We start from the raw sequence: 20,690 nt of genomic DNA, 5'->3' as shown, positions 1-20,690 counted from the left end.
CTACAAGTTTTTTTTGGGCGATGAAACTAAGTCATTATGATTGGTACTTTCTTTTCTCGGATAAATTATTAAGTTGTGGTTTTATACTTGGTTGTAAATATGAAAGGTATCTTTTTACCGTGTATTTAAAGATTAATGTTATCATTGATGGCAAGATTATGACAACCACTTCGAATTATTTGGTTAATAATGATGCAATGTTGTATCATGAAATGGTCATAATTTTAGTGAATCATCACGCAAGTTCTTACTTGTATTCGTATTTTCATGCAAGAGATTGTAGAGATATTGTTGTGTCACTTAGAGCCAGACATATTATTGAGTAAGACAACTAAACTGCCACTGTTTTCTAATAGATTTTTTATTTCAGATTGTTTTTTCAATATCTCAATAAAATAAATTAAAAAAAAACACCTAAAAATGGGGTAAGATGTAAAGACATTTATTCGTGTTTAAACTTGAAGGTATTCAAGCATCACTTATTTGTAAAACTATCGTACCTCCGTTGATAATACACAATACAAGAAAATCCGACAGAGTACACAGGAAAAGACACCAAGATGAGGACATCGCCATGCCCAAATCCTACGTAATGTAGATGTCACTTGTTCTCCATATTCAAAGTTCGAGCAAACAAAAAGGCATCTTTGATGCGATCTAAATCAATGCCTTTAAAGCAAAGTACCTTTCCTGAAGTGTCACCATGTCCAATCAGCTCAAGTAGCATTCTCTCGAAGTCTCCAGAAGTGTCATCGGCAATGGCACGATCCAGAGGAATGCTTTTCCTGCGATAAAATTCCTCTTTGATGTGCTTCAAATCGATTTCAGCTCGAGAAGCAATGACCTAGCAAGAGCCCACTCGTCTGTCCCCAACTTGTTGATTGCCAACCTAATAATTTTTCCAAAGGTCAAAGACTTGATGGTTGTTCTCAGTAACTTCAGGTACTCGTCGTTGGGATCAGCCTTCAAATCCTGAAAATATGCAGATTCATTTCACTTAGCAACCTTCAACTGTATGGTACATTATGTATAAATTATTATTATGTTTCGATGAAATTTGAATCATACTCAATAATTTATGTAAATTTGAGAAATGGTAACTGTACGTATAAAAAAAATGGTTCAGTATATATTGTCATTTTTTTAGATTGGCCAAAGGTAACCGAACATTGAAGAATGAAGAACGAACTGGTGCCACCACAATGAGAATTGTGTATAATATTTATTGTACTTCCCCATAGCATTTTTGGTTAGAGGTAATATACTGTTCAAATTTTAAGAAAAGCCTTTAGTCTTCTCGTCAGGAGATGCATGAATCTAAAGCAATCTAAGGAAATGCAGGGCTTCTACTTGAAAGCAGATGGTGGAAAATAAGAAATAATACTCAAAATTTGAAATGGTTGTGCTTATGGCAAATGTGTACAAATTTACCTTGTTGATGGCATTGCCATACTCGTTGTTGTAGTGGTTAAATGTTGCAAGTAATTGTGATTTGCTCCTTGTTGTCAGAATTCTAATTAGGTCGTCACGATTGTATTCCTTCCTTGCTATCTTCTCATGGAGTACTTTGGCCTCTGATTTTGCTAAGGTCTTATTCACCTCAGCTCCCTCGTACCGGAGTGAGCTGATCAAGGGGACCAAAAGCTGTATAAAAATTGAAATTATGAACACAATTATAGCTAGAAAATATTATTCATCTCAAGCATTTTCTTGGGACAATCTCTAAGTTTAGTAAGCCCCATTGGATTACACATGTTGGCTGATATTGCTTAAATGTTTCAAAAACTAGTGCTGTTACCTTGCGGATATCTCCAGATGTATGATATGCGACATCTTCTTCAAGAGATTTCTTGAAACGGACATGATAGGCCTGCCTCACCTTGAATAGTTGGAGTGATGTTCGAGTGCAAGCTATTTCCACAATAACTAATTTGTTTGCGGTCAGCCATTTCGTTGCTTCATTCACCATCAATGCATCACGGTCTGCAGGTTCCAATGTCCACAAAAGTACAAGTCTCTGTATGATGCTCAACAAAATTCATGAAAATAGGAAGGGGTGAATAAAATTCTGAAAAGTTCTCTTGTTCTGTACAAATACTTTTGCACAAAAACCACATTTCAATCCAAGCGTTAGCAAATTTTGAGAGTTGAAATACACAACAAAATCTTGCCTCAGAATCACTCGAAAGTTCCTTGTCTAGTTCTTTAAGAAGATCGTCACCATATGTCTCAGCATAGGTTTTCCGAATTAATCTTCTTTGAGCTTCATTTCTGTGGGCCAAAATGGATATGATCAAACCCTCGTTCGTTCCCCATCCTACACGTTTGATAAAGTTAGTCAACAGAATGATAACCAGACAATGCCGGATATCCAAACGAAGATTTTAGAGCCATTAACCACTACAGGTGGCAGAACCAAAAGAGCAGCAACTACGCGATTCTGTCTGAAGTAACTCCTGCATACATATTGAAGCATGTAAGGACTAATAGAAAAATAGACCAAATATAGATCCAGCACCGAGCACAAACCACAAAGGATGAACACTACTCTCCACAATGGTATGATATTGTCCATTTTCAACTAACAATAGGCTCTCATGACTTTGCTTTGGGCTTCTCCGGAAGGTTCAGTGGTATTCCTTGAATATAATCCCATGATCTATTCTCTAAATTAGCTTACGTGGGACTTAACAAGATCAAGCTTAAAAGTTCAAAAAACAGGAAGATCGCAATCATGATCTACAGCGGATCAGAAAATGGAATCGACATACCTTCATTTTGATTAACGACGATAACGTAGATCACTTACCAAAAAACGAACACAAAATTTGATCAGACTCAACTTCACAATCAACAATCAAGATGCAATAAAACCTCGATCCTCAAACATCGACTCGAATGAGAAACAAAAAACTAAAGAAAATCAAATCGATCTGAAAACGATTAGAATTGGAGACCTTGGAATGCCTTGCGAAGCTGGTCACAGTCTTCCGTAGGAGAAGGAACATGCTGCGGAACATTGATGGTCGCCATTGCCACTAACCTTCCTTGATTGTGCTCTGAAACTCTGAGAGTGTGACAATCAGATTTGAATGGAAATGCATTTGAGCGATGGAATTCATTATCCATAAATAGTCATGGAATTCATTGCCACATCATCTCCAACTTTCGAACGCGGGAAAGAGTGGAGCACTTTTTTTATTATTTTAAAAAATTCAAGCTATTTTTTTAATTTTAAAAAATTAACCAAAAATTTAAATATTTTGACCCCAAAAAATGAAACTTTATAAATAATGGATAAAAATAAAACGACCATTTTTAAAAAATAAAAATAAAAAGAATTTAAGTCCGAGGATCATTTAGTTTTGGCTTTTTAAGTTTTTTTAAATTGTATTTATTTTTTAATTATTTTTTACATGAGTTTCATATAAAATATTTAAATTTTTAATTGAATTAAGAAAAAAAAACTAAAAACTATTTTGGAAAGATTAATTATTAAAAACAAAAAATCAAGTGCTTAAATGATTATAACAGACTTAATTATTAAAAAAAAATTATTATTGTGATTTAGGTTAATTATCGTCTTCGTTGATAAAGAGATTTGTAAATAAAAGGATGAATTGAGCGGACCACAGTATCACCATGGCGAGTATGAATATCAATGCCCCAAATAAGCTAAAATGAGAAGTGATTAAATTATTTATTCAAACTTGAAAGAGATATTTTGAAATTAATGAGAATAAAAACTTTATAGATTTACCAAACAAAGAAACGTTAAATAATACATAACACCGAGAGACTATTCACAAGGTCAACCCAATCAAAACGGGTCATGTATTAATTGAGTTGAAGATCAAATAAAATGACTATAATTAAATAGTCGTTACAACTATTTCTTAATTTTTAGCCTAACGAACAATTTTTAGACTAAACTACCCTTTAAAAAAAACATTAGCAAGGCTTCCATATGCTTAATGGGAGTTTCCCACAATCTCTTGATCAACTAAGAATAAGTAATAGAATTTTCAATTTGAAGATTAGAATTATTCAAAATATGTTCCCATTTATGCATAAGCTAAGTACAACATAAGAATTTTTCGGGAAAAAAAAAATCAGAAACTCATAAAGCCACAATATTGGTTGAGAGTATATCTGATTGGATCAAGCAGATTTCTCAGCTTCTTCAGCGGCTGCTTCTTCCTCTCGCAACTTCTTCAAAGATGGAGGTGGCCTGACCACAATACTTCTCTTCCACTTTCTGTCTAACTTTCTTGACAGCCTTTTGCCCACTCCCTCTTCAATCTCTCTTTCACGTTTCACGGTTAGCATCCGAGCAATCTGCCATTCGTCAAACAAAACTCCAAGTTTCATGGATGTATAAGAGAAACGAAACGAAAGTTGTTGGTCTAAGTCTAAATATTCGATGTATAGCTCCCAAATTAATCACAGCTCAATTAGTTAAGACATATATTCCAACCACAAGTTCAGGGTTAAGAGATTGATAACTCAGAGAAAAAGAAGAAAAATGGATGTATGGCGACAATGCAAACCGAAAATGTGTGGAGATAAAGAACAAGAAGAAGGAGACAGGAACCATATACTATATAAACTTCCAAACTGTCCTGCATCAGCAAATATATTAATCGATCTCTGCAATACTATATAGATCATCAAGCCCCACTCCCATATACATGATCCACACTGCCAATTTTCGAGCAGGCTAGACAGTAAGGAAGGATTTTAAGCGGTAAGTTGTCAAGTTGGAATCCAGAACCAACCCTTAAGAGGGTAACTATGAGCATCTAAACTTATCATGAAGGTGCGGTATTCAACTATAAATGAAAAAAGTTTGCTTCCTAAATCCTCAGACTCGACACAACGAAACTATGAGAACAGCAAGTCTTACCAATAGAACATCCATGTAATGAGAGGCCCAGCAAACAATTCCGACATCCATGTAATGCACTAAGCAGGAAGCACTTTGATAGAAAATTCATGAGAAGGCTACATATTGTTCAAATGCATATGCCTCTCTCTACACATTCAACATTGTGATGCTTCGTGATCAGAATAGGTTTAGTTTATCAAATAACCAGCTTCATACAAAGATTAAGTAACTTTGAACCCAAATGGAATTGTCATTTCCATATATATAGGCTCATTCATGCTTCCGGAATTTTGGGAATCTTAGATAAATTGTTAGCAGGAAGACATTGAAGAGTTTTTTGAAGATAGGTGCTAAACGTATAAAGAATTATAATCCACGAGAGAGCTATTTCTAATAAGGAGTTACATTTGGAGTTAATCTTAGACGAATTCGAAGTTTTAAATGCCTAGAAATCCCAATTTCAATAACATTTCTTGATTCTAATTGGATTTCTAAGTGCAGAGCAGCTCTAACTGGCTCCCTAATTGCATAGTTTTTCTGTTTCCTTCAAATGCAGCTTCTCTAAGCTTTTCCCAACATGGTGAAACATATCGTTCGAGGTTCTTTTTTTCTTTTTACTTTTCATACGTTAATTTGCTACTCTTCTTTCATTTGGCGGCAAATAATATGCAATAATCTTAGATTCCAACAGCTACGAAACCCCATTGGAAACCAATGAGCCCCAAATTTCAATCCGACCATCAAATTCAGCACAAAATAAGCAGAAATGTGGAGAATGGGAGACTGTAGGACTTAAAATATACTTCGCATAGATTATAAATTAAAGACGGACAAAAAAGCCACATTATAATAGAACTCAAAGTTAATTAAGAATCTATCAATAAGGGAGAAAATTACCCGTTTGCGCATGCGGCGGAATTCGCTGGACTTAAACTCATTGCGAGCTGATTTCTGAAGCCGAAGCATAAGAAGTTCACCCTTAAGATCGATGACCTCTTCGTTTATTTCCTCAGTAGTTTTCGTTCTGATTTCCTTCAACTCCTCCTCCCTCTTCGCCATCATTACCACCGACGAATTGCGGCCTCCAGTAGATGCTGTTTTAGGAGGAACGCGAAACGAAAATGGGAAACGGATTTGACGGCCATTGAAGGAGGATTTGGAGGTCGAGCTAAGAAATTTAGAAGGGAAAGAAACGCTCGAAGGCGAAGCAATTGAAAGGTTCATCATCTTCACCGTCAGTGTGTGGTTTCGCTCAGTCACAGCACAGCGCTTTTGTTCGAAGAAGAAGCCCAGCTGCTATTCAAGATGAAGATAAGCTCTCGCCCTTTCTTTTATTATTTTTCATACCTTTTTTGCCCTTTTCAGTCGACCCCATTTACCGAAATACCCTTCCCTATCCACACATAATTTTGAGAAGTTTATATTTACTAAACCTAAAATCGGAAAATTGGGTAATCTTTATTTATTTACTTAAATTAAATGCCTATTTGACCTTTTCAGAAATTTACATTTTTATTAAATACAAAATTCTATTGATTTTTATATTTATTATACTAATTAAATTTTAAAAAAATTAATACATCAAAAAAAAAATATATATATATATTCTTTTCAACATATTCTCTCTCAATCTTGATTTTGAACCTTCAAAGTCAAAGTAGGGTGGAGCTTTTGTAGAGTGAAATTATGTTTCGGATACTATATTATTTTTCACTTATAAATTATGTCGTCTAAAGAGAAAATATTGGTTAAATTTGACCTAAAAAGACTCTTTTACCCTTAAACATACTCCATTATCACTAAATTACTATTTTCACGTGCCTACCTCAATTATGCATGCTTATGACAACAAAATCATATAATTAAGTGTACTAAACAAACATACACCTCCAATAAATAAACTAATTTTAGAGTCTAATTCTATTTTCTGACTCCCTCTCAATTTTACTCTCGAGTTTTCTCTCAACTCCGTCATCTTCTCCTTTTTCAATGAAAATGGTTCCTCTATTTCATAGAATTTCCCACGAGCTTCATTCACTAAATGAGACTATTTGAATTTAGATTTCCCTGCTTTTGAACCTAATTCTTAGATTTTGAATCAAATTATCATTTGTTTAACGCTAATTTACCAATTGTTTGATTAAATGACTTTGATAAATCCGCGTGTTACAATATTAAGATTTACCAACTTTTATCTTTAAATTTAACTTGAGACACTTGTTAATTTATAATTAATCCAAAATTAATGATATGTAACTTTGTCATTAAATGACAACATCAACAAATAAGCTTCCCACTAAACTTTAGACAATTTACATATTATTACAATATAATTAAAGTTTAGATTAATATTTTATTTCAAAATAAAATTAGGTTATACAAATAACTAAAAAAGTAATTTATATAATTGTTATAAGAGATAAAAACTCATTAATGAGAAACTATTATAAAAATGAAATAAAATGAATATTGGTCTATAAATTTTGATGCCCAAGCTGATTTAATTTCAAAAATAATAATTTGTATCCAATTTAATGTACTCCACTAGAAACAAACATTGACTTTAATTCCATTTGGACCAATATTTAAACCTAGCCGTCAAGATATAAATTATAACTCTTTAATTAAAAGAAATTATTATCAACCGACCAAATCAAAATTCAACTATAATTTTTTTTTTTTAAAGATAATGTTCAAATTTCAAAATATTATCTTATTTAAAAAATAAAAAATATTCAAAATTAATCATATCCTGATTTAAATTTTATCTAAATTCAAAAAAAATATGAATAATAAAAATAATAAGACATTTTAAAAATTAATTTTTGTAATAACAATGATAATTTTTTTAAAAATTTATTAAAATATTTAGTAAGAAGTCAAATGAAATTAAACAAAAAAAAAAAAAAAAATTATAAGGGAAAGCGGAAAGTGAATGAGAAAAGGGGATTGAATTTTTGATTGTTGGAGTTTAGTTGGATCCACGTGGCATCTAAATGTTGCACTCCGGTTTTGAGAAGCCATCGACGTTTAATACCATACCAGACCTCCTCTCATTTCCTTCGTCTCCTTTCTTCGTGCTTCCACACAAACCCTCCTCCCATCTTCCTTCACTCTCTGCAACCAGAAATTCGACGCAACTCAACTCAATCACGCTCCCCAAAACCCTAGAGATTCCGACTACGGAAGCCAGGAACCTTTCAATTGGGAGAGTTTTCTGATTTTCTTTTTATATGGCGAGCAATTTCTTGATTAAGATCTGAGTTGGTGTTTGATTCTTTGATTTCGACACGCGAATGGGTGCTACGGGCTCCAAGCTCGAGAAGGCTCTCGGTGACCAGTTCCCTGAAGGCGAACGCTACTTCGGCCTTGAAAATTTTGGCAATACTTGCTACTGTAACAGCGTCTTGCAGGTTTGCTCTTTGTTAGTGGGATGCATCATGCTTCTCGCTGGATTTTAATTTGTCTTTTTCGGAGGATCTTCGTTGGTTTTTTTCTTTTTTGCTAGGGTTTTGTTTATTTATTGGTGCATCTGTTGCGTGCGTTTGTTTGGTCTTTAATTGCTAAAATGACGGTCGATGGATTTCTTCGTTGGATTATGATCGGATTTCATACCCATTTCTGTATTTGTTTTCGTTGGTTTCATTCATTATTCATTTTGATTAAAAAATGATCGTGGCGTTGACATTCTTTATCATTCAAGTAATTGGATTTCTAACTTCTGGTTTCCATTACGAGAGACTATTTTAACCTAAAAGTAGGATTACAGGTTCTTAGTCGTCAGGGTAAGGTTTTCTTTCAACTGTTCCTCGTGAAATTACTTGTTAATTGTTTTGGGGAACGACTCTGTTGCCTCTTAGCATATTTTCAGTATTAAGGAACAAATAGAAACGATACTGAAATCCTCTATCATGCATTGGTTGATTGCTTCTTTATCTTTTTAAAATTCTATATTATTTTAAATATATCATGAGTACTACTTCATCTCATTTCGTTTATATATGTTTTACGAAATGCACTTTACTTATACGCATGTAGATACCTTGGTTTGGGGTTTGGTTCTTTTCCAATTTCTTGAAATCTATGACGTTCTTGGTTTCATGTGAAAAATAAATAAAGAAAGAAAACATTTGCCTGCAGCATGCTTGTGTTGTTCAATGTGTTTACAATTGGATAGACTCAATTAGTCTAATGTGAGACGTTGATTCTTCATTTCATGTTTTGATTGTCTCATAAACATGGTTGCCTTTTACTTTTTCCAACACAATTTTTTTGCTCTCCTTTAGATGTATTGAATGGGTATCTGTTGTTGGCCCTTTCAGAGTTGTATTAACTCTTGCTTTTTTGTTCCTTTCTTAGGAAGCAATTTTATCCGTTAAATTTACGGGGGTATTTCCCTCTTGGCTTATCTTGTAAATGATTATTCATGTATTAAACAAATCACCTTCCTGGATGAGCAACACTACTTTTAGTTGAAAATATATGGATGCAATAATTTTATTTTATTTTACTTTCTTTTTGTTTTATTCGTGATGTGATTTAATATCATGCTGTTAACTTGTGAGTTGTATGAATTCAATTATTCAAATGTCAGCATGTTCAAAGTGGAAAGAGGGAAAATGGTCCCATTTCATTTGTATACAATTTTAAAGGAACATGTTTATTTATTCAGAAGTTTATATCTAATAATGGGATTCTAGGAGTCTTAACTGAAGATGGTATTTAAGTTCACGACTGCTATGAGTTTCCATTATTTTACTGAAATGTCAAATAATACTTTAGATTCTTTTATTATCTGTATCATCTTTTCTCAGGTTGATGATAAATCCATGTCAATGTAAATTTTTTCAAGGTCCTAGAGATATTTTGTTTAGAACCAGTTATGAAAGCATCTGCTAAATATCCAGCTTGATATTTTCTTTGATTTATCTAATAATTCCGAAATTTTAAATGATATCCCACGCACCATTTTTCTTTTATATGCAGGCACTGTATTTTTGTGTTCCTTTCCGGGAGCAGTTGTTAGATTATTACTCAAATAACAAAAGTAGTGGAGATGCGGAAGAAAATCTTCTAACATGCTTGGCAGATTTGTTCACCCAGGTAATTTGGGGGAGGAAAAGAAAGCAGTGCGTGTTTTACTTGGGTTCATTGCTTGCTTGTTCTTGCCTGACAGGATTTGTGCTGTTTCTGCTTTGCTGTAGCTTTATTGTTCATGTTTGCAGATATTATTTAATAGAGACTTTAAAAATCTAAACCTAGCATAGAAGATGTTGATTTGTAGAGCATACTAACGATTACATCTGAAGAATTTTATGACATATATTTTCTTTATTGCCAATTAACTTCTTCTTGAACCACTTTTCTGCTCGTTCCAGACCTTATGAACATATTACAAAGGATAATCAAGAATTTGTATGGAAATACAATTTCAAAACCATAACCCTATTTTTCTAAATCGCTAGTATGGTATTTCTTTAACTATATTTGCTTATAGAAGCAAAGAGTAGGAGGTTAATAGCCTTAAACGAATAAGTGAGGAAAACAAAGTGGCTTGGGGGATCTGACCTCAGCGCTACTCAATGTAATGTGCATGAATTTGTGGAGGGGATAGAGACTGGCCAATTGTTGACGTTGCTTACTTCTCCAAGAGTAGGAGGTTAATGGTTCTCTGTGTACAAGCTTTATTGCTAAGACTATATGAGTATTTAAATTGACGAATTTAAGTCCATTGTGTCAGCGTATATGAAATCTTCGAGAAAGTTCTTAAAGAAAATTCGTTTGTTCCCTTTTCAAATAATAAAGTTTAAGGGGTCTTTTTCACGATATAATGTAGGGACACTTTACCTTCTTTTCTCCTGCTATGACACCTTTATTCTTTGAAATATGTATGTGGCTTCTGTCATCCCCTACATTATATCATGAAAAAGACCAATAAATTTTTACCAAGATAAATTTAAGGTTAAAATTGCAGAAAAAAGTTTAACCCAACTCCAAAAGCAATTTCATTTCATTCCCCCATGACTATCAATTTTAACCTTTTTTCTGCAATTTTAACCGCAAATTCATCTTGGTAAAAATAAATAAAATAAATATGGAAAACAATAAAGAGTGAAAGAAATATATGGCATCTTTATCCTATTTAGTTTTTGAGATCCATCTTTCACGTCGTGACCTCAAAGAAGAGCTTTTTCTGTTGTTAGGTTGGAATATAATAATCTTTTATTCACTTCTGATTGCAGATAAGTTCACAAAAGAAAAAAACTGGTGTAATTGCTCCAAAGCGCTTTGTTCAGAGATTGAAAAAGCAGAATGAGATTTTCCGTAGCTATATGCACCAAGTATGTTCTGAATTTTGATTTTGAATGTCCCTTCTTTGATTCTTACCATAACATGGATTCATTTTTTATATTTTTCTTTCACTTCATTTTCCTTTCCTTGCTAACACTATGAAAATACAAATTTCATTCATATTGGTCACATCAATTTTGTACTTGAATAAATGTGTTCAAATCTTCCCTGCTATTTTATCTTAGCTGGCAACTGCTTATGTAGGATGCTCATGAATTTTTGAACTTTTTGCTCAACGAACTTGTTGACATACTGGAGAAAGAGGCACATGCTACTAACAGTGATGCAGAAAGTTCGTCTCCGTCTGAAAAAATTGCAAATGGTCCTAAGACTGGCCAGGCAAATGGTTCTCAAAAAGAGCCGTTGGTGACTTGGGTGCATAAAAATTTTCAGGTGATTTAGCTAGCCATTTTGATGACATGCTCCTTATCCAACTTTTTATTTTCTTTTCTGCTCGACTATAGGGCATGGAATATGCATATTGTTGGTGAGAAATACTAATTAGATGAATGTTATTTCAGCCTTCCTGTGTCTGTGTGTGCATGCTTTCACTTGCTAGTTAGTACATCAAAAGTATGTTAAAAGCAGCTCTTTATTTGGATATATTCATAAGTATTACTCACTCATGTTTTCGTGGTTTTTTTTTAATGAACTGACAGGCCTTCTAGTATGACCCTGCCACTCTCTCTCGGGCCCCACTCCTCCCTTAGGAAATATAAAAAGATTACTAACTTTGTTTTGACCTTCAAGAGAATTAGAAGCCTCTGCTTACAGGTTCACTCGACCATCTGGATATTTCTAATAATAGATGCACTTTAGAAAATATAAGTCATATGAAAGACTTTACGACCAAAATATGGAACAGCCTATTGGAATGTGGACAAGATCAATACTCTTGACGCAAGCCTCAAACTCTATTAAAGACTTGATCTTGAATACAGAGACCTGGCCATCTCCAATAGAACTCTATTTTGCACACCATGCCAAATTAGTATGCAAGCCTTAGAAGTAACGATGTTATATGCATGAAAAACTTCTAATTGCAGCCAGAGTTACTTGCAATTCTGTTTTTCAGGGCTTACTAACCAACGAGACAAGGTGCTTGCGGTGTGAGACGGTTACAGCAAGGGATGAAACTTTTCTTGACTTGAGCCTTGATATTGAACAGAACAGTTCAATAACTAGCTGCTTAAAAAATTTCAGTTCCACTGAGACATTGAATGCCGAGGACAAGTTTTTCTGCGACAAGTGCTGCAGGTAGGTTGCTATACATGATTCTGTTTTGCCGCCAGATGCTTTTTTAGTTGCTTTAGGAATTGTAATTTATATCATGTACTTTATGGAGGCAATTTTGGAAGTAGCCAAGTGTGCTGCCTATTTGATCTTAGCCAAGCTACGAAATTGAAGTCAAGTGCTTAAAAACACTTTTTAATACTTAAAAACCTCCTTTTAAGCACTTGGAAAGTCATTTCAAACTGGCTTTAGTTGGGTTGCTGAATTTTTTTTTATTATTGTTTTTATTTCTTGAGAAATCAGCCTTATTCTTATTTTGTTTTGTCCCCACCATCTTCCAAGTAGCAAGCATAATCTCATGTTAATAGTTGGAACTGGAATGGAATTTAATGATTCGTCATGTCCCATACCAGTGGTTTGTGTGCGTGGATCCATGTGTAGATATTGATCGTGAATAATAGTGTAGTCAGTATCTTTAACCCCCCACGGTTCTGGATGGAATTGGAAAACCAGTTCCACAATTATTTCCAACCCACAACAAATTAAAATTAAGTAATAAAAACCAAAAAGGGAATGCTGAAAGATGGGCTCATTTTGGTGTGCAGTTTGCAAGAAGCACAGAAGAGGATGAAGATTAAGAAACCACCTCATATCCTTGTTATTCACCTGAAGCGGTTTAAATACATTGAGCAGCTTGGGCGCTATAAAAAGCTGTTGTATAGAGTTGTTTTCCCTCTCGAGCTGAAGCTTAGCAACACAATGGAGGATGCGGATTCTGAGTACTCTTTGTTTGCTGTCGTGGTCCATGTTGGAAGTGGACCCAACCACGGACACTACGTTAGCCTTGTGAAAAGCCATAACCACTGGTTATTTTTTGATGACGAAAATGTGGAAATGATTGACGAGTCTGTTGTGCAGACATTCTTTGGATCTGCACAAGAATATTCTAGCAATACTGATCATGGGTACATCCTATTCTACGAGAGTATTGGCGCCGGCAACAAGAGCTGATATATAGGGAATTCCCATTTCATCGGCTGTCGGGTAATTTGTGACTCGCTTTTTTGGCTTTGCATGTTTATTAATGTTATTATTACTTTTTTTTCCCTTTCTTTTTCCCCCCCTTATGCCTTTTTATATAACCATTGGGAAGAGATGTGAAATATTATTGTTGTTATGGACTGAAAAATGTATACATGGTCGGTTGCCAGTTTGGCATACATAGTGTTCGGCGGCAGCTTTTCTTTTCCCCTTCAAATAAGTGAAAAGAGAGCAATGTATGATGTTTTATGACTGCTGCTTTAGAGGAAAGACTATTCTGATTCTGCTTCGTAGTATGATTCTGATACAAGAATGTATGAAATTTCTCATTGCAAATCCACGAGTGTGAATAGTTGTTGATGTAATTTTACCTAAGTTTATCTCAGTTTCCTCGAACAAAGAATATGTTTCGTGTCCATGAAATTGCAGCCCGTTAATGGTTTTTTTTTTTTTTTTTTTCAATCGTGGGTTTGAATTTACAATTAATTGAGCTCTTTATCAAAATAATTGCAACACTATTACTGGAATGGATAAAATCTACAGGGTTGTTTTCTCCTGGATAGAATCTTAGTAAAATTGCATCCCTTTTGATGTAAACAACAAACTTACAAGCTTAGTCTTGAAGTTCTGCTTTTGTGTCCTTGAATTCCTAATAGTTCTTGAATGTTCAATTTTGTGCTTAATGATTTTTAAAATTTACTGATGTAGTGTCTTAGGTTTCAGTTGTGTTTAATGATAACGAGTACATTCGTCCGTTAATCTAGATTTTGGCACGAACTGACATCTAAAGCCATGGTTTTGAGTGTCTGTAGAACCAACTGAATAATTATGCTAAGCTGTTGGTACGAGAGACTTTAATTATAGCTTGTGGTGAAGAATTGAAAGGAAGACGAAGAAAACTCACCATCTTTGGTGTAAGAGAAAAATGATACGTTAGTTCATAATGAACTGAATCTGTAGTTAAAGTTTATATTACTCCGAGAGAGTTAAGTCATTTACAAAAAGCATTATGGTTGTGATTCTTAACGATTTAATCAAAATTGTTTAGCCGCAGCCTCCCCCGTCAGCCTGCCTTTGTTTAGTGGCTCTCTCCCGACCAATGTAGACCGACCTCCTTTCATAAAACAATAAAACAATGTCAAAATGGCTGACTTAAAATAGCCACTTCTGAGTTTGTGCCCTATTTTGAAGCATTGTTGGCACCAAAGCTGCTGCAGCAACTGTCAATGGCTACACTTTTGCTTTATTAGTTACATAAATGAAGAAAACTGAATGCAAATGGCAATTGTCTGCAGCAGCAGCTGTGTGTACTGCCCTTTTTCCGTACAATTGTCTGCCGCCTTACTTTCTTGTGATTGTCAAAACTCACAGATTCCGGGCAACCACCAATGTATGTACTTAGCCATGCCGCTTATGAAATGTTTAATGAAAAAGATGAACTCTTGCAATGATTTTATATGATATTGATGTGAATGCTTACGAAAAGATGTATGCTAGCTTTTGTTAAAGATTGGTAGAAAAAAATAATGATGCATACATATGAAGAAAAATGAAGTGAAAATTGTGCAATAGGTCTCGTAGGAAGTCTCGTCTCCTTTTTATGTTGAGAAACATGTGGAACTAACCAAGTTGTATTTATGCATCTAACTTATCTATTTAATACCTGAGTAAAAACTTCAATTTAAAATTATTAAATTTATCAAATTAATTAAGATTTTTAAAAAAAATTAAATTTACATTAACTTTTTACTTTTATTAAAAATAAAAATAATAAAAATTTGAATAAATGATATGAATAAATCAAGGTAAACCTAATCAAACCTTCTTCGTGGCTGTAAATAAAATTGTCGGTCTAAAAAAGAAAAATAATAATAAAATCGGGTGCCCGTGAGCTTAGGTTCGGAGAAAGGTTAGGCTTGGAGAAATAAAATCCGGTGACCGTGAGATTAGGTTCGGAGGGAGGTTAGGTTTGGAGAGAGGTTGGCTAGGTTAGGTTAGGAGACGCCTGAAACAGTTTGGCAACCCGTGAGCGTTGATTTGTTTGTTTAAAAAAGCTAGGTGAAATCCCAAAAATGCCCCCTTCTACTTTATTCCCTATTTCCATCTCACGGGAAAACTTGTCGCCCGATCTTCCTGTGCACCCACGCCCTTTCTTTTCTAATTTTCTATTATAATATTAGTCTTCTAATTTTTCTTATTAAATATCTTAATTAATTATGGTTTTATTTAAATTTTGTTTTTTTAATAAGTCAAAGAACTAAATTATTGGTTCCATTTATTAGTATTGTTTTGGAAGAAAAAAAAAAAACAAAACAAAATATAATTTCAATTAATAATATAATTTTTTATCTCAACTTTTTTTATTAATAAAATTTTATATCATTCCAAATAATTTGTAATTTTTGGTATTACAGTATTTGACTCATTCATTTAATAAGTCAAAAGCATGAAGTAATAACTTTTATCTATTTTTTTTAAATTAAAAAAAAAACAAAAGACAATTTATTTGACTTTTGGCAATCTTTGAAATAGAAAAAAAAAATCTAAATTCTGTATACTTTTTTTTAATTACCATTCGCGACAAATTTTAAACAAGAAACATTCTTATATTTTTCAAACCCAATAATAATAAATTTGAAAAAAAAAACAAAAACAACGTGTAAATCTAAAAACAATTCAATATTGTTTTATTCGTTTTTAATACCATGATAATTAGACAACCCAACCATTTTGTAGCTTTCTTTTTTTTTAAAAAAAACATTTAATTATTATTTAATAATTAGCACACAGTTTAAAAGAAATGTTATAAGCAAAACAGCACCGTTTGTTAAATAATGCTGAAAGGGCATTTTGGTCAAATAAAAAAAAAGAATGGGCCGTCGTGGTTGTCGCCGTCGCCAGCAGTGGCTGTCTTGCCAAATCCGCCAATCAGAATGAAAAGAAAAATTAATTAATTATTTTTATTAGAAACAAAAATGAAAAGAAAAAAAAAAAAAGCGCTCCGACTCCCGATTCCGATGTAACGTCTATATATCTATAACCCTTTTCTCTCTGGTTCATTTGAGTTTTCAATGGCTTTTTAATTGGCCGAGGCCACAGCGGGGGACTCAATCTCTACCTTCGCAGCAATGGCTGTTAATCACTGTCAGGTAATTGGTATTTCCCGTAGATTTTAGTCGCAAGTTCCAATTAGCACTAAAGTTTAAGGCTCGTTAATTTGGTTTCTCCGATCGTACTTCACTTATTTCTTTTGTTTGATTCGAAATGAGAATCTGGAGATTCGTTTTCGTTTAAGTCTTGTAAGTCTGTAATCTATGTATGCATTTTGATTTAGCAACCGCTTTTGATAATGCATTTACCTTTTGCGTCTCTTTCCAGGCTGCAGCTCTATCAAATGGAGTTCACGTTCAAGAAAAACTTGCGAAAGTTACTAGATTCGACGAGACGGAGCGCCATAGTTCTTTAGGTATTTTTATTAATTACATTTTGTTTGTTCAGTAACCGGTAGTTTTAGACTTCCAGTTGCATGTTACTGATAAATAATTGTTATCGCCGTTCAGAAATTTTGCCAAGTCTCTTTGATAAGGCTTCGTTCCCCTCTCAAGATTCTTTGGTAAGTTTGATTTTTATGGTTCATTGATTTTCCACTATATTTTGGTCTTCTTTCTCTCTATTAGTGGTAATGACTTGATGGAGCTCAAATTTTTCTTCTTTTGGACATGGCGCTGAGACCATTGCTATATGCAGAAGACTACAATTAGGCAGATGTATTTATTTAAGAATTTTATGATAGTAGCCGATATGAATTTTTTTTTTATCTGAACGAAACTAGGAAATAATACATTTCGATTTTTAGCTAAACGATTATTAGTCAATTATACATCAAATCACTGACTAGCTAACTTTAATTTCATGTAATTATTATCTAATTTTACCATGTTGGTTACCTTTTATTTTCTAAAGCAATGTTGGTTACTTTTATAATAGTTAATTATGGTCGAATATTTTTCTTAGTTTTTTTTTTTCTGTAAAAAGCAAAAAGAAATCAACCCACCCACAAAATTCCCTTACAACTAACAGGCAATTCTCCTACTTTTGTTGTATTCCATTGCCCATAACCATTAGTACCAATCAGATTATTCTCCTATTCGAACATAATTGGCTTCGCCCCGTATTTGTCCGTGTAGTCTATTTCCATTGAATTTGTTTGTATTACAACTAATAAATATAAAGGTTTTTTTGAATTTTTTTTATTCTAATAAAAAGAATTGTTTTGTAACAAATCCTATTTATTTGTTGTATCGTTCTCTTTTTCCTATTTGGCATTTGAAATAATTCTCGACTCTGTAACTTTTTGCCTTTTTGTTTATTTTTTTTCTTATTGGGAAGAAATTTACTGCAGTTGAAGATTCACACTGTACTAATTTTTATTTTTTAACAGTTCTATATATATCTTGAGAATTTCTTTTAAATAATTTTCATTTGTTCAGGCCCGTGATTCCTCTGGCTTTTTAAGTACCGAGGAACTCGACAACAGTCCAGATTGTGATCCACATTTAGCTTTTCTCAGCTTCCTGGAAGTTACCCATCCAACAAATAGTAAGATGTCATTGGCAACTTCAGATGCCAGCTTGACTTGCCAGAACGTTATTGACATACATGTGAATGGTGGAGATGCTTATTCCTCGTGCATAGTAAATATTGATATTGACAAGGACAAGCTCAAAACGCCTAAATCATGTGAAGGAACTTTTGAAAGTTTGAAAACTGAAAATACATTATTGGTAAGTGAACACATTTATTTACACATGTTGTAGAGTTGGGGTCTCCTTAAAAACAAAAAAGAACTCAAAGGAAGACCAAAGATGGATGCATGATCCTAAAATAAATTAATAATAGTGTGGGCAGAAATCAACTTGCCACACGTGTATGAGTTAATAGTTACACACTGAAATGGTTTTTCTTGTGATCTTCTGTATTGTGACGTACTATTTCATCTCTTACAGCGAATAGAGAAGGTATTGCAGAGACAGTCCAGCCTTAAAATGGGTGTGAAACTTGTGCATTATTTGTTAGACCATGGACTAATGTTACTGAAGTTCTCGTCCAAAGGTATGATTATCTATCCTTCACCAGGGTAAAAACTTTCTTTGTTTTCTTTGTAAAAATTATCTTGGTGGTTGGGGCTAGTTTCTGTACATCATGACTTATCCCAATTGTCTAAGTGACAAGTGCCTAACTCGGGAACACCTAGGTTCAAGAACCTTATAAGACATTTAATATTTTGACAGGTTGGACCATTGCCTGAGGTCTTAACCTCAAGGATATTCAGGATTTATATTTTCTTCTTTTGTGGTGTACCTATGCCTATCCATTGAACAATAGACATGTCTCTTCTGACTTTGATTTTATCCCCTGGCTTTGTGAATCCAAACACTTGATTGTTTGCAAGAGTTGTCTCCTTCCATAAATTTAATTGTAATCACGATCTTTATTTTCCCCATTAATATCTGTCCCATGAAACTAACTACCATAAGAAGCTTGCCTGAATATGTCATGTAAACAATAATATGACTTAGAGGAGATGAGTTCAAGCCACCTTCTACCTACTTAAAATCTATTACCTATGAACTATTTTGTCAACCAAATGTAGTATGCTTAGATGATTGTTCAATATATTAAAATTGAAAAAGGAGACCGAAATTGCACCAGTGCAAGAGCAGCAAGAGATGGCAAACTTGATGATGTCTTGAATGTTTACCACTTAATTCTGAACTTTTATTTCTTGTGTTTGATTTAACAGAAAAATCAGGGACCGAGAGGGTTCATGATACGCCAAACAACAGGTGGAGAAAATATAAACGTGCCGCTTCATTTGATTCAAGAAAGATAGTTATTCTCTTCTCAGTATTGTAAGTACCCGAGTCTCAATTCTTTTTAATCTAAACCCAGTCCCAATACTGAGTATAATTTTGGGCCTTTTAAGTAGATGCACACCATTACAAAAGAATACAGTTCATCTTTGGAAATTTCAGAACATAAGTGGCTTTTACCTTAGTGCTATTTGCTATAGATCCTTTGCATTTTATGATTTGAACATGTCCTTTCAATAACTTCGTCAAATAATTTTCGCTTCCTATTACACATCCCAGCTGTTAACTCTACTGACCCTTTGAAGAAAGTGCCTTTAAATATTAAATATTTAAGAGTACTTTTAAATATTCTTAAATCTCTTGATAAGTTCTGTAAATTGTTTTTTAGCACTTCAGAATATTTTCCTTTTTTTCTTTTCTTCTTTTTCTTTTTCTTTATCTTTTTTCCAGAAAATAATGATTTTTTTTATATCGACTTTCATCCAGGCAGAACGACAGGATCCAGTTTTAGCACTGCCAAAACTGTTTCATACATAGGATATTAATGCCGCTCTATTTTTTTAAATAAATAAACCCAAAAGTAACACTAGCAATAATGATTCTTTAATATCAGATTTGTTTTAATTCCCTTTTTGTTTAATTACAGATCAAGCTTGGGAACCTTGATATTGATATATTTGACTCTGAGAGTAAGGCAGCAGAGTGATGGATCTGTTGCTATGTAACAGTTTTTGGTCTCTGGTTTTGTATCGCTCTTCTCCTTTGCCTTTCTAGTCTCTTAAAATAGTTGGTTTTAATGTTTATCTCCTCATAGAACACACTTTTAGGCATGCGACTGTTATTATTTGTACATAAATGTATTCCAATTTCGGGTTGCCTTAGGAAATGATCAGTAGTGAATGTGTTGTGGCATTGGGATGGTAGGAATGTTGGTAAAAGTACTGATGTGAATGAAAAATTATGAAAATTCAGAAAGTGTTGTGGCATTGGGATGATAGGAATGTTGGTAAAAGTACCGATGTGAATGAAAAATTATGAAAATTCAGAAATTTGTTGGCAAGTATTTTTATTCTTATATAGATATAGATATTAATGGTGCATGCCGCCAAGTATTGTTATTGTTTTAGTATTGAAATTACATAATATCAGGTATGTTTCAACCAGAACTTCAATTAAATTGAAACTAAGTGAACCAAAAAGATCTTTGATCTTTCTTTTCAATTATTACCGTATCTGAAGGTGTTGTTCATAGGGATATCTACTACCAGATTCTCACGTTTTTACTAAAATATGAGCATTTATGC

General features: G+C 33.5%; 3 protein-coding genes and 1 pseudogene across 3 annotated transcripts; 2 read left to right on the top strand and 2 right to left on the bottom strand.

The window, feature by feature from the left end:
• Positions 1 to 425: 425 nt before the first annotated feature.
• Positions 426 to 3,159, bottom strand: LOC111477459 (annotated as a pseudogene).
• Positions 3,160 to 4,004: 845 nt separating this feature from the next.
• Positions 4,005 to 6,205, bottom strand: LOC111477475 (50S ribosomal protein L29, chloroplastic-like). Its single transcript, XM_023121421.1, has 2 exons — positions 5,786 to 6,205; positions 4,005 to 4,338 (listed from the first exon to the last, which is right to left on the bottom strand). Exons 1-2 carry the CDS (start codon positions 6,113 to 6,115, stop codon positions 4,162 to 4,164), a joined length of 507 nt encoding a protein of 168 aa, XP_022977189.1. The 5' UTR covers positions 6,116 to 6,205; the 3' UTR covers positions 4,005 to 4,161.
• A 1,721-nt stretch (positions 6,206 to 7,926) lies between these two features.
• On the top strand, positions 7,927 to 13,849 carry LOC111484742 (ubiquitin carboxyl-terminal hydrolase 3). The gene is made up of 6 exons (XM_023131323.1): positions 7,927 to 8,301; positions 9,875 to 9,991; positions 11,131 to 11,229; positions 11,444 to 11,632; positions 12,315 to 12,496; positions 13,078 to 13,849. Exons 1-6 carry the CDS (start codon positions 8,185 to 8,187, stop codon positions 13,481 to 13,483), a joined length of 1,110 nt encoding a protein of 369 aa, XP_022987091.1. The 5' UTR covers positions 7,927 to 8,184; the 3' UTR covers positions 13,484 to 13,849.
• A 2,682-nt stretch (positions 13,850 to 16,531) lies between these two features.
• Positions 16,532 to 20,361, top strand: LOC111488280. The gene is made up of 7 exons (XM_023135982.1): positions 16,532 to 16,662; positions 16,892 to 16,979; positions 17,074 to 17,126; positions 18,004 to 18,297; positions 18,520 to 18,625; positions 19,317 to 19,425; positions 20,033 to 20,361. The coding sequence occupies exons 1-7, from the start codon at positions 16,642 to 16,644 to the stop codon at positions 20,109 to 20,111; spliced, it is 750 nt and encodes a 249-aa protein (XP_022991750.1). The 5' UTR covers positions 16,532 to 16,641; the 3' UTR covers positions 20,112 to 20,361.
• Positions 20,362 to 20,690: the final 329 nt, after the last annotated feature.

Source organism: Cucurbita maxima, unplaced genomic scaffold (assembly GCF_002738345.1).
Source record: "Cucurbita maxima cultivar Rimu unplaced genomic scaffold, Cmax_1.0 Cma_Scf00001, whole genome shotgun sequence".
Lineage (NCBI taxonomy): Eukaryota > Viridiplantae > Streptophyta > Magnoliopsida > Cucurbitales > Cucurbitaceae > Cucurbita > Cucurbita maxima.
Note: the sequence above shows the minus strand (reverse complement) of the source record. Positions and strands in the feature narration are given on the sequence as shown.